Source organism: Rhinolophus ferrumequinum, chromosome 19, assembly GCF_004115265.2.
Source record: "Rhinolophus ferrumequinum isolate MPI-CBG mRhiFer1 chromosome 19, mRhiFer1_v1.p, whole genome shotgun sequence".
Lineage (NCBI taxonomy): Eukaryota > Metazoa > Chordata > Mammalia > Chiroptera > Rhinolophidae > Rhinolophus > Rhinolophus ferrumequinum.
In genome coordinates this window covers 47,854,235-47,868,602 of record NC_046302.1, presented here as the reverse complement: position 1 = coordinate 47,868,602, position 14,368 = coordinate 47,854,235, and the positions used below count along the sequence as shown (strand labels likewise).

The window sequence follows — 14,368 nt, the reverse complement described above, 5'->3', positions numbered from 1 at the left end:
GTTGCTAAATCAGCATCTGGCTTTCCCCTAATCTCCCAGCAGTGTTTACGTTCTAAGCAAGAAGAAATATGAAGAGGTTGAAAATTTTGTGTCACGACACATGTCACCCTGCTGTAGAGCTCCCTACAAATCCAATTACAGGTACTTCTTAGTACTCCAGTAATTCTCGTGCATTTGGGTTGGACCGGCATTGGTCTGCCTTCTACTGAATTCTACAAAAGCACTTGGCAAATCTCAGCTAACGCTGGCGTTCAAGGAACATTGTGAGAAGCGAATCGTTCCTGTCAGAATGTGTTGCCTTCTGCAGTTTAGGAAGGCATTTTGTACACAGGACCTCATTTACTTCTCACCAGGACCGTGTGAGAAAGATGCTGATATTCTCAGAGAGGTGGACCACGCGGCAGGCCACATCTGAACCCTAGGTCTCCCCAATTCCGCTCCTGTGCCAGTGTTAGGATTGCCAGGTGGTTTTTTAACGTCATCTCTCTCTTTCTGATGCCAACTGTTCTGTTCAAAAGAGAGTGTCGGCCATCTGCCCATATAAACACTGGCTAAGAAGTAGGTGTCCTGGACCCTGGCCAACCCCACAGGGTAAAATGGTACACAAACCTGGTAACCACGAGGGTACGGTCAGCAAGACTCCAGTTGTGGGAATGTCCCAGGGCAGTTGGGTCCTTCAATGGGTGAATTGTAAGGAAATGAAAGAGGTGGGCCTGCAGATTAAAAGAAACTTAACTCACGTAGTTTGTTTTTTTTTTGTTTTTTTTGTTTTTTTTTGTTTTTTTTAATGGGCAAGACTAAACCCTAGTGTCTAGGCATGCACAGTTGGGTGATAGATTGTTTTTTTAAAACACAGGAAGTGATTAAAATCGGGATAGTGGTTGTTTTGGGAGAAGGAGACCGATTGGATCAGGGCACATGCAGAGGCTTCTGGCTGCTGGCAAAGGATTGTTTTTTGACGTAGGTGTTCAGTAAAAGAGTACTTGCCTTATAATAATTTGCTAAGATACAGATTTGTTTTATGGAGTTTCCAGTGTCTGTGCTTCTACTTTCCAATAAAAAAAGTTTTTAAAAATGGTGTGTCAGCCCCAGTGCCTCCACCTCCACAATTTCTTCTGTGGGTTGAGGAAAGAAAAAGATAGGTGATTTGGCTAAAAAGGGAGGTTTGGGGATAGATAAGATACCCATCATTAACTTGTAGAGAGGGGTCTCAGGCCCATCAGAGCAAAGAGGAACTATTAGAACCAAGGAGCCAGTCTTTTAAGGTCACGTGTGTCCCGGCTGCAAGGACTGTTTGTTTTGAGGGTGGTGCTGTGGGACAGTCAGTTGAAGGAAGCATGAATAATTGTTCAGGAAGTGTCTGTGGAACACCTACTGTGTCCTACAGTGGGCCGGGAGATGAGGAAATCCAAAACAGTATGGAATAAAGTCCTGCCTTAAATAAACTTGCTGTCTTATATGGGAAGCCAAGCCAGTAGCGTAAGTCAACCAACAATTGCCAAACTGAGTGTGGCCGGCGGTCAAAGCCTCAGAAGTTAAGAGGTCAGTCAGGTTTCAGAAGTGTGAGCAGATTTGCAGCCTAGTGGCTGCACTCGCCCACTAGAGTGCTGTCTCTATGCCAGGCCGCTCCGTGGCTTCCCAGTAGTTTCTGACTTCCTCCGCTACTGTGATCTAGTTGCTCTGTGAAATGGGTCTTCTCAGGATTGTTGGGAAGCCTGATCCATATTAAAGTGACTGTAGAAGGCTTTGCCAAGTGTCACTAATAATATTAAGAGAAGCAGCTTGGTATAGTGGTTAGGAACACAGATTCTAGAAGCAGTTTGGCTAAGTTTAAATCCAAGCCTCACCACTTTCTGGCTGTGTGACCCTAGGTAAGTTACTTAACCTCTCTGTACCTCAGTTTTATAAAAAGGGAATAACAGTAATACCTACTACATGGGGTTTTCGTGATGGTCAAAGAAGTTAATGTTTATAAAGGACTTAGTACAGCACCTGCCACCTGGTAAGCACCCTGTAAATGTTTACCAAGTAATTAACATTAATTATGTGTCCTCCCAACAGCTCTCGAAGCAGATGCTTTATTACGAAGCTCGTACGAGATAATGATATTCATAATTCCATTCATTGGAATCCAGGAGACGCAGGCTCTTCTGACATCACTACGACTTTCTTCCCAAATGCCTGCATCTCACAATCCCGTCCTCTGCTGTGTTTGTGCAGCAAGCCAGGCCAGGGATTCTGGCCAGCTGCCTCCAAAGTGCCAGTGCCTTTGCTTCCCACCCCTGCTGACACACAGACGAGCTGCAGAGAGCCAGAGTGTAATCACCTAGCGGGGGTCGGCCAGGAAACAGCTCAGCACGTACTGGATCACCTCATGACTTTTCCAAGGAAGCAAACATCAGAGAGCCGGAAAGGGCATGCAGGAGCATCTCTAAAGTCCCTCCCCAGTCATGTCTCATCCTCCAGCATTGCTTACAAAATTTTAAATCCAAAGAGAGGGTCATCTGGTCCAAACCTTTCGCTTTGTAGACGTGAAGCTGAGAACCTAGAAGGGTGAAGGCACTCACCCAAAGTCACACAACTGCCTAGAAACAGCGCCAAGAGCCTTCCCCTGGCAGGGCATTTCCACTGTGTGCACGGTACTGGCTACTAGCAGTTACGAGGCTGGGAACTGGCACAGGTGCGTTAAACACAACTTCACGTTCACCCTCCCAGCAGTGCTTTTAGGGGGATACTATGATCCTCACTTTATAGGTGAGAAAATCCTGGTTATGCAGTTTACCCAAGATCCCACAGGTAGAAAGTGGCCAAGCTGAGACTTAACCCTTAGTCTGCCTAGTGCCAAAGCCCACAGGTGGGACCCACATTACAGTTTTTCTATTGGAAGCAGATGATAAAGTTGGACCAGCCTTCAGGTGCCAGTGTTGACTCTCTGTCCTGTAGTTAGAGTGGCTTTACTTGTAGATTTCCCTCCCTCACTGGTTCACTCCCGTTCTGGTTCTCCCCAGGACCACAGGCACGCATTTGCAGGTTGGAGCAGTCGCTTGCTATGACTGCACAGGGATGTCAGCACCATTGTAAATAAACTCCTGTAACACAGCCAGGTCTTGGTGGAGACTGACCCATGAACCCCGACCTGAAATTGTGCATAGCTGACTTTCAGGTTGCACATGATTTTATTCTGATGGTCACACCTACTGGGTTCTGAGTAGTGATCACAGGGGCATTGAGTGCCATTCCTGGCATGTCTCAGGGAACGCTAGGTCTTCTCACAGCATGGAGGGAGACATTGAGTGGCAGGAATCTCCTAGCTCATGGGCCTGCAAGGCTGTCCTTACCCAAGGGTTTTAATACTAGCTAAAGGGCCCCTAAGCTTCCTAGCAGTGAGTGTGCAGGAGTGCTGAGGGCACTGAGGGGACCCTTTGGAAGACAGTGTTAATGCTTCTTTGAGCTTCCTGCCCTCTGATCATCCTCGCACCCCAAGCTCAATGGATTTCAGTAAGATCTCCAAAGGAAGGGATAGGGAGGGGAAGGGAGGGGAGGGAAGGAAAGGAAAAAACCCTCTGGAGGAAGTTCCAGGATGGGGAGCATCTCAGGATCCAGAGTAACTCCTGGGGGGCAGCTCTGACCCTCAGAAACGTGCCCTTCCCTGGATTTTGCATCCCTGAATTAGCTTCTTGGAAGCAAGAGACTAGAATACCATTTATCAAGCATTTAGTATGTCCAGGTCCTGTGCTAGCCACCTAATATGCATTTCCTCCTTTAATCCTCACAGCCCTAAAGGTGGGTGTTATTGTTCCCTTTTATCAGTGAAGAAACGGAGGTTTATAGCATTAAGTTCTTACATAAGGTCTCACAGATTCCCAGCTTACCTCCCCTCAGGCATGCAAAGGTCATTCATTTGTGTGATCCCGCTGGCTTCCCCTAGAATGAGCTCCTAAAATCCAAGAGAGAGGAAAGGGGAAGCCACAATACCTTTTATGACCTAGTCTCAGAAGTTACACTCCGTCAGTTCTGTCATTTCCTGTTCATTAGAAGCAAGTCTCCGTGACTAGCTCACACTCTGAGGGTGGGAAATTAGCCTCCGTTTTTTGAAGGTAGGAGTGTCAAAAATTTGTGGACATATTTTTAAACAATCACAGTCACTGTTTCCCACTAGTTCCCAAACACCTGAGCGTTCAGGTGACCTGTAAGCCACATTCTTGGTCCCAGCTCCAAGGTCTTGGAGAGCAGAGATCGTGTCTTGGTCATTGTTGTCACCTTAGAAACAAGCACAGGGCCTGGCACATAGTAGGTACTCAAGAAATGTTTGAGATATAAAGTCATAATCAAATTGAAAGCAGCAGGTAGACTGTATTAATTATGTAATAATGAGTCTAATGGTGATGTCTAGGCGATCTGAAGGTTTGTCCACTAATGAGCTGAGTGATCTTTTTTTACAAGACGGCCTCTGGGTCTAGGAGGAGGATCTCTACAGTCCCTTTGAGCCCTGTCTCTGATAAAGGGAAATTATCATAAAAAGGCTTTGCAGGCTCTGCAACCAACACAAGTGCAAAGAATCTCCTTGGTCTTGGCGCTCTCGCTCCCTGACCGAGGTTCCTCTTCTCTCTACAGGTTGCCCTGCTCCCAAACAGTGCTGCTGACCTGGACAAGTACATCACTGGGGACAAAGTGCTGGCCTCAAACGCCTACCTTCCAGGACCTCCTGGGCTGCCTGGGGGCCAGGGCCCTCCCGGTGAGTGTGGAGAAAGGCATCAGAGGGTGATAGTCACCAGCAAGGCCTGCTAAGAGCTCATACTTAGTGGGGATTGGACAGAGTTCTTCAACTTTCATAGATGAGAGCAAAAGCAGGAGTCCAGGGAGCTCCCACATCTGTGGGATGAGAAGTCCTAGAGAAATGGGGTCTTCAAGCCTGAGAAACGCCCCATAACCAGCCGTAATTTGGGAGGAAAAGGTCATCATTCTGGGCTTGAATAAGATTCTTAGAGATTATTTTAAGTTACAGAGAAACAAAATGAAAACTATTGTTTAACATTAACATATACAAAAATGGAATGGTGTAGTGAACTCATGGGCTCATCACCCAGCTCTAACAACGGATGGCCAGCCTCACATCCACTACTCCCCTGTCCTATTTCCTCCTTCCCCTATTGTTTGTGAACACCCCTGCATCTATTTTATTTTTAAACATCTATCTACATCTTTTTCTTTATACATCAACCTCATTGGGATACAATTCTATACAATAAAATGTATCTATGTAAATTACAGTTCAACAAGTTTTGACACCTGTATCCATCCTATATCAAGCACTTTCTAACCCTTGCACTGTGTCTATATTTACATCAAAATATAGAACATTTCCATCCCCCCCAAAAAGTCCCCTAGCACCCATTTGCAATCTACTCCCCCATCCCCAACTCGAGGCAACCACTGACCTCTTGGTGTCACTACAGTTTGTCTGTCCTAGAACTTCATAGCAATGAGTCTCGTCGCATGTGTTCTTATCTGGCTTCTCTCATTCAGCATACTATTTTGGAGATTCACCCTTATTACTTTGAAGACAATCCCAAATGTCCTGCCATTCCATCAGGAAATATGCAATGAGAACTTTAAAAAGAATAGATAATTTTGATATTTCATTACGAGTCCCTCCATAGGTAGGTCAATAGATCGTTTTTCCCACCACGAAAGGAAATGAGGTTAGTGTTAGCAAGTAATGCTAACACATGAAGTGTCCTATGTCTGGTTATCATTGCTTAGCAGTGTTGCGAATGACCTGACTGACAGTCTCATTGGAAAGACAAGACACACAGAGGGCAAGCAAATAGAATAAAACCGTGTCTGTATGGCCCTCATAAGTACACAGTGCTTCCTGCTGTGGGAGCTTAAAGAAAGGTGAGGCCGCTGTCACCTGCCGTCATGGGGGATGTGGGTTTGAGCTGGACACCAGGGCCTGGTACCATCTGTCCAGACAGGAAGGACACAGGCCAATTTGAGGTTGGGAAGTCAGCAGGAACAAAAGCTCAACATTTTCCCCAAGCTATGTATGTGTTTTCTTCTCCACTTGTATCTTAATCTCCTGGTTTCCACCCAACCCCGGGTGGCCTGGCTCTCAGTCCATACAGAGAACAAGAACTGGTCCAGGACTTCGGTTTAGCCTCTTGTGCCTTCATTCCCTTGGCCTGAGGTCCTCTGGGTCCTGGTGAAGTAGCCACCAGCAGGTGCTTCACAAAGGCAGCTTCTTGCTGCTCCTAAGTAGACTTTGGCCTCTCTCTCCCTACAAATCCATTCCTAACACAGTGTCCTCTCCCTTCTCTAAAAGCAGCCTTCCTTGTAGGCAGTTCCTCTCCAGGCCGGTCTACATATCACTCGTACAAGGACAAACCAGGACCAGGAGAGCCGTGAACTGTCTGTCTTCTTAACAAATGACTTGCTGGCTTTCCTTTCCAGTTCTGCCATTTGGTTTCTAACAGGCTTTGAGCTGTCCAGGGTCCTTTACGGAGCAGAAGGGGGTTGGGGACTCTCGTCAGCAATGGACTGGGTGCCCTTACGTTCTCCTCCAATCCTGTTTCTTGCTGCCTCTGTATTTCCAGCATCAGTTGGTGGTGCCCTTCACTGCGAGATGTGATAGGACACTAGAGAAAGAAGAAGGTTTATCTTACCCTTAACCAAAATTCCAGTCCTGAGGCTATGAGTCACTGAGGCTCCAACACAAACTACACTGGATTGGAATCCTTTGGCTTTGGTGGCCAGGGGGTGGCTGTTGCTCTCTGCCCCCACCATTATGTTTAAAGTGGTGCCATTTGCACATCGAAGCCCCACATTTTAAAGGCATTTGACCTATAGTGATCTCTAAAGGTCACTGATTATGTAAATGAAGGTATGATATTATCTTTGGCATGTCCTCCTGCTATTAGACGGAAAGCATTTAGTTAGAGGGGTGATCTGGTCCCCTTGCCAGGTAAGTTCTTTCAGGCTTTACCTGGAACCAGCATAGAGAGTGGGGGTGTGAAACAGGTTTGAACAAACATTGACTGCCTTTAACTATGGCTTAATTATTCAAGGAAAGCCTAACAGATTTTTTTTTTTAGTGCTTCCGTGTGTGAGGTTCTATGCCGCATGATGCATCTAAAATCTCATTTAATAATGTGGCCAACTCTGTAAAGTAGACTTTTACTAGCCCAGCTCTACAGATGAGGAACTAAGGATAAAAGAAGTCAACACAGTTTGTCCCAGATTCAGACCTAGGTCTCTCTGATGCTGAAACGTATCCTCTTAACCACTGTCCAGCTGTGGTAACCACCACCCTGCTGTGATCGTGGGGATACCGAGGGCAGTCAGTTATAAGAGAGAGACGTGAATGAGGTAAGATGTAGAGGAGCTGGATACAGAGGCTGTGGAAATAGGGACATTTACAGGAAGACTTAAGTTTCTGGCTCGAGTGGATAGCTGACTGGTGGTTCATGAAAAGAGAGGAAGATGTCAGTTTTGATGGCGTTAAGTTTAAAATGCCTATGGGACATCTCAGTGGAGGTGTCAGAAGGCAAAAGGCAGAGTGCAAAGAGAAACAGTGGAAAGCGCTTGCAGCCTCGAGTCGCCAGAGCCCTTGTCCTCCTTGAGGGATGTGGAGCTAATGAGCTGTTCTTTGCTTACAGGCTCGCCAGGACCAAAAGGCAGCCCCGGCTTCCCGGGTGTGCCAGGCCCTCCTGGGCAGCCCGGCCCACGTGGCTCAATGGGACCCATGGGACCATCTCCTGATCTGTCCCACATTAAGCAAGGCCGGAGGGGCCCGGTGGTCAGTATTGTATCAAAGATCCACTTACTGTTGTTGAGGAAATTGTGTCCTGTCGCCTGCTTTCTCCTTCTGTTAACATAGATCCCTTGGTTTTATAGGGTCCACCAGGTGCTCCAGGAAGAGATGGTTCTAAGGTAAGTCTTGTGAGGTCCTTAAAGGCCTAAGGTTTCTCAGTTTCAATAAAGCTCAAGCACTGCTTCCTGTCCGCATTTTGCAACTGTGGCAAAATTGAGAGACAGATATACTTGTCCCAACAAAGCTGGGAAGAACGTTTAAACACCGATTTCCTTAAAATATGAAACAACCATAATAACAGAAACAACCACTGAAACCTCTCCTAAGAGAGATGACCCCTATAAATCTTAAACGAGCTCCTGTGTTATCACAGTAGCACGCGTTTTTCTCTTTAGCCAGTGTCCTTTCAAAGGGCTATTACGGGTGTGCCTCACTTCTTTGACATGTTTAAGTCAAGGACAGAAGTTCCATTCTGCGCAAGCGGCTGTTGTCACTTGGAGAGCTGCCTGCTACTTGCCTCATCGTGTCAGCGTGAGAAAGCTTTTACTGTAGGAAGCTCTTAAGTTATTCCACATGCTGCCTGGAAATACAAGCATTTCTCTTGTCAGCTCTGGTGTGAAAGTATGTGACCTCGGGGGGAAGTCAGAATGAGAGACACTTGACCCAAGCAGTTCCGTTCAAGTAAGTGGTCCCATAAGTCCAGCTTCAAGCTTACATTTGTTTCTGGTAGAAAAATATTTGTTGTTTTGTGCAGGGAGATGGTTATGGAGACTGGTGGTGGCATCCACCGGGTCCAGAAAGCTAACTGTGATCGTTCTGCTTCTAGGGAGAGAGGGGAGCACCTGGACCCAGAGGGTCTCCGGTAAGTAGCACCATCTGTCTTGCTTCCCCGGTGGGAATGTCCTCAGGGGTCTTTATAGCAGAAGCCAGCCCCTTCCAGCCATCACTCGGCCTGACTGAACAAAGTGGTTAGAAGGAGAGTCACAGAGGCCTTCAGCAGCTGGTTGGGATTGATTTTTAAAATTTGTTTTCTGTGGCTTTTTCTTTTATCACGGCTAATCTTTGTTTGGAATGTCTTAAGATTCAAAACCCCACTGTGCCATGCGTCTGTTTTCAGGTATGACATAAAACATCTGAAGACACAGGAAAAGAAATGTGTGGGGCTCAGTCGTAACTCTGAACGCTTAAGAATTTAGCCACTGCTGCGGCCCTGGCAGGTCAAATGAACATCCCCTCCAGAAAGTACAGACATGCAGGGCTGCCTGGGACCAATGAGGAGAAATTAGCTGGATATATGTGTCTAGGGGACGGAAAGTGAGAATCAGCAGTATCCAAAAGCAGAGAAAGTGCAAGCAACTCCAATGCTTTTGAAGAGATCACTGTCATTTCTAAAGAAAGACAGCGTAGGCCTTAAATGTAGGAAGTCTGGGTTTCCATCTCAACTCTTCTCCCTATCAGCTCTCTGGAGGATTGTGGCATGTCACTTAGCATCCCTGGGTGTCCATTTGCTCACCTGTGCAATGCCCGTGGAATCTAACCTGCCACGCCTCAGTGAGAGTAAGATGATGTCAAAATCCTATACATCGCGAAGTATTTGCAGATGTAAGCTGCTGTTTTTAAGACGGGAGGACAGCGGCAGAACCACTCTCAACTTCATTTAGGTAGCCGTTATAATCAAGCATCCTCGTAAACGTTTCAATAATTTCATGTTTTAAAAGATAACATTTTTGAGCATTCGTCATGCTCTCAGCCCTTTACATGTATCAAGTCATTTAACTGTTCACTTGGAACCCTGTGAAACCCAATGAAGTTGGCACTGTTACTATCCCCATTTTGTGGTCGCGGAGATGGGAACCCAAAGAAACTAAGTTGCTTGCCCCACACCAGCTAGTAAGTGGCAGAGCTGAAATTCAAGTCCAAACGAACCCCAACCTCTTAACCACTACTCTGTGCTTCATGGTGTCTTCCAGATTTCTTTGGAAAGGAACCGAGGAGGGTCATTCTCATATTTCATTCTACAAGACTTGATAGAGCCTAGAATTAGGAGGGAAGACAGGTGACTGTGTCATATGGGAGATGAGGGAATTAGAAGGTAATATTAAGAATCCCCCAGGCTACTATAACAGTCCGTATGTTTATGCCATTTGGGACACAAAGAGTTATTGACTCAATAGTTGCCAACAAGCAGTGGGACTAGCAAATGGTGGACTTTGCAAAGGGTGGAGTCTGTGGTGTTCTGGCTTTGATTCCTCTCTGTGTACAGGGCCCCCCTGGTTCTTTCGACTTCCTGCTACTTATGCTGGCCGACATCCGCAATGACATCGCTGAGCTACAGGAAAAGGTGTTCGGGCAGCGGACTCACTCGTCAGCAGAGGAGTTCCCTTTACCTCAGGAATTTTCCAGCCATCCGGAAACCATGGACTTTGGTTCTGGAGACGACTACCCGAAAAGAGCCGAGACGACAGACTTGGTAGCCCCCAGAGACTTTTATCCTTAGTGCATCCCAATATCTTCATGCCAAAGGAGGAGAAGAGGTTTTACACCTGCAGTCAAATCATCTAAAGGAAAAAAAAAAAAACACCACTGGAGACCTAAAAAAGATACAGTTTTATTTTTTTCTATTCTTTTCTTACCTTCTGCCTACTCTTCCAAATACAATTTTCAGAGCCTCTCCCCCCACCCCCCAGCTGTACTAGAGACATGGGGGAGTCAATGATTGATGTACACATTTCCTTCTGACAGCAATCGGGGTGGTCTGCATTGGAGCTGCTCTTTTTCTGTTTTTTCCAGGAACTTCTGGATATCTGAGTTAAGTACTATGACAGAATCTTACATTTAACCAAATAAAAGGGCATAGTGGCAAGGTGAGCTCAAAGAAATGTAAGGTCACTTACAAAAAAAAATAGGTATGTGTCCAAAGGAGACTGTTACGCCTCAGTATTAGGCCTCTTCTATTAGAGACAACAATGTATGTATTCACTTTGGTGGATAATTCTTTCTCCTTGTTGATGTAATAGATTTTAAATATTCTAGGCTCCTGTCCAACCTTGTTCCTCAATTTTGATAAAAGAAAGAGAATTAAGAAGGAGCAGAGATGAGGAAAGACAGAGAAAAATTACAGTCATATATTTACTCTCGTATAGGTTGCCACGTTCTAAATTCAAATATGACTATTCAGGGTTCACGCCACACTTAATAAGTATCCTACTCAGAAAAGAAAGTGACTCTAGCTGTAGGAATAACTCCTCTTTTCAAAACAAAGTAAGTGAATGAAGAAGTGACATGACTCACGTTAGAACAATGGGCCCCGGGTTTGCCAGAACACTTTAAGGCCATTTGATCGAATGAAAGCGCTTGCTCAGTAAATCACGGGTTGCTTATTAAATAAGGTGGCTGGCCCTTCGAGCTGTGGTATTCCCAGACGCTGACCGGGTGCCCAGAGGTGCCAGCAGGCCGTGGTCCAGGTTGAATCAATGCTCAGTGGGGCTGGAGGCTGGCAGCAGGTGGCTGGCGTGGGTTGTTGGTGAGGGGGAAGGGGACTCGCAGGCAGGGACCCCACTGATCAGGAGAGACAGGTACATTTGCTCTCCTCGGGAATTACAGGTCCCGTCTGGGGCCAGCCAAGCTTGCCGACATAGATAATGACACGCTATTGAAAGTTCTCTTAGCTGTGGAGTGGACAGATACAACCGTTTTCCTTGTTTGGCAGACATTTCCTTCCTACTAGTCCCATTTTTTTCTTAATTTTCCATAAGTTAGTCCACGTTCCAATTCTTACAGGCTTTCTCCCTGATTTCCCTTCCCCGGTAAATGTGGGACACAGTTGGGAAAGGGGTATATTCCCAAACCTCCCACTCCGTCAGTGTTTGCTCATACACCTCGGGGTCCCACAGGGAAGCAGATTCCAGCAAAGGCTTTCTCTGGATCCACAGAGACAGGAGCAAGAGTAAGTGCTCAAGAGACCAGCAGGAGCGTCTCCTCCTGTGTAAGATTGTTGGGGAACCTCTTGGTTTTGATGGGCAGCTTACCGGTTCTTCAAGTCCATGTTCTCATTTGACACACGAATGGCTTGTCATCCACCTGTTCAGGGGACCTTCACCCTCACATTGAGCCTTACCAATGAGCAATGCCACACGCCTGCTTGATGGCGTTGGGCTTCCCGTCTCCTGGCCTGTGATTTCCCTCTATTCCCCTGGAGCTTGGTGTTTAGTTTTCTTTTTCCATCGCTTGACTCTCTTCCCGGGAAAGCTTGTTTAAAGAGAACCACTATGGGTGTCTGCATGCCATGTTTCTTTCTTCAGAACGTCAGGAAGGGCTTCCGTTTGCGAATCTCAAGTGGCAACAGCCTACCTTCCTTCCTTGGTTAGAAGCACAGGACTCCGGTCAGTCAGCCGGTGGCTGAGTTTTTCACACTTTATTCCACTGTATCGTCCTCATGCAAGGTCCCCAAAATGTTACGGCTGAAAGCAAGCACACTCTCAGTGCCCCTTTTCTGGCATCTTCTCTTCCCTTCTCAGTCTCTCCAGAATCCAATCTTCACAACGCAAGTCCTCACCAACCACAGGTTTATGAAGAGATGAGCTGAGCAGCGGTTGGGTTCCATCTAGAATATATTTAATGTTTGCCTGCCGGTGGAACACAGCATTTAAAGGGTATGGATGGATGAATGCTAAAGAAAATTATGCACAGGCCCTATGCGAAATGATTGGGTCCATCTTTGATTTTTTTTTCAATGAGGGATTTTATGACCTTTTCTTTTTCTTAATGGTGAACTCTGTTTAGAAATGTAATCTTTATTGTGAAGGGCTCATAAACTGCAACCAAACTGCATGTTTGACGTGCAGAAGCTAGGATACATATATTAAAAGAATGAACTGCAGGTAATGGTAGCTGAGATTCATGAGACTATTCTAGATGATATTCTCCAGCAAAACACACAATAATCTGTATTTTATCTTCTCATTCTGCTGGATCAGGGCAATGTATAAAATAATTATTCATCGTCAGTTTTCCAAAACTCGGAGTAGGACCCCGGGACTAAATATGTACTCTGGTGTGCCCAAATTATATTTTTCATGGATAAGACATAAGAAGGCACTGTTACTTCTAATGTATCTTTTAGTTATGGATAGCTTCACTGTCTAAACAGGCTGTCTGCTCAAAACCGAATGGAAAAGCCATTTGGCGGGGGTCGGGGGGCGTAAAATTTGTTCCAGTTTTGCTAAGCCACTTCATGTTTCAGAGGAAAAAAGGTCTTTGTATACTTCTTCCATCCTTTGGAAGAAATGTTGACTTCAGTTTTTTTGCACCTTAAACTTGGGCTTGTGAATAAGACTTAACAGATTGCTTCAGTTATCGGAAAGCAATGGGAATACAAATCTGGTATTGAAAATAGGTAATATCCCCCTCCATTCCCAGTCCCAGAAGAAGAAATTACTATGCCAAAGGATATGGAGGTACAAAGGGAATGCTTTCTTCTGTCTCTTTCTGTGTTAATTCCAAAACCTGCCACAGAATGGATGGAGCAACGGAAGTCGTTTCTACTGTATAAACTCAAACAGGTGTGTCCATAGTTAAACAGGTCAATAAAAAATGCACATTGGCATGAGGGGAGGAGTATTACCCCACCACCAGGTGACGGGCACCCTGCTGCTGGTCATAATTCTTTTCTAGGGTTCATACCTGCTTGGCCTTGTGAACCCTGATTCCAAGCACGCAGGGGAAGATATTCCCCGTGAGTAGGTGCTAGGCAACTCCTTGGGTTGACAGCAACTCCCTCATCATACTTTGGGTGTCGCTGCCCCTCCTGCTCCCTCCCCACTCCAGGCTGTCACAGACAGAGACGGCAGCCTCATTGTGCAAACATAACACTTTTCATTCAGATAATCTTCTTGAAAAGGACATTTGTTTGCAGGAGTCCAGGCCAAACTACTAGTAGAATAGAGCCATCGAAAGTTATTAGTAATGAATTCAGGGAAATAGATGAAATTTCTCCTGACGTAATCAGCATGTACGTTTCACAACAAGTCAAAAAAATAATTTTCCATTTGAGGAAAAAAAACAAACCATGGTTTGTTTAACCATTGTTAAAGCACAAAATCTTGGACTTCACATGCTCCTTCAACAGATAGTACTGCTTTAGGGAAATCATAGAAAAAACAACCCTTTTATACCTCCCCAGGGACCTCAGCATTCTTTCTCAGATCCCCAAAAACGAGTGCTCTGGGGAGTTCCATGTGTGTCGTCATGCTGTGTTTACTTGCCAGTGACTAGTCACATTCTTCAGTTGCCATGTTGTTCATTATTTATAACAGGTCCATATAGGAGTTGAGCTAGTATTCAAATAGTTATGGATGTGATACTATGAAGTACGTTTCATAAGATTGTATATGCTTAATAACAAAGTTATTTTTCTTATGTGGTTGCACTGTGTTTTGTCCCGATACCCAGTCCCATAGGATGCAGTCCTGTGGAGCGTGTTGTCTTTGTGTTGTCTTTTCACAGGATGAATACAAACAGATGGAGAGACAGTTCTCTTCAGTGCTGGAACCTGCA

The 14,368-nt window shown here is 45.6% G+C and overlaps 1 protein-coding gene across 1 annotated transcript in view; it reads left to right on the top strand.

The window, feature by feature from the left end:
* CCBE1 (collagen and calcium binding EGF domains 1) overlaps nt 1-14,163 on the top strand; it is a 195,638-nt gene extending 181,475 nt beyond the window's left edge. The window contains exons 7-11 of the mRNA XM_033135576.1: nt 4,615-4,735; nt 7,659-7,798; nt 7,897-7,932; nt 8,640-8,675; nt 10,077-14,163. Of these exons, the coding sequence (XP_032991467.1) occupies nt 4,615-4,735; nt 7,659-7,798; nt 7,897-7,932; nt 8,640-8,675; nt 10,077-10,310 (567 nt within the window). The 3' untranslated portion in view covers nt 10,311-14,163. The remainder of the gene's footprint in view (nt 1-4,614; nt 4,736-7,658; nt 7,799-7,896; nt 7,933-8,639; nt 8,676-10,076) is intronic.
* Nucleotides 14,164-14,368: the final 205 nt, after the last annotated feature.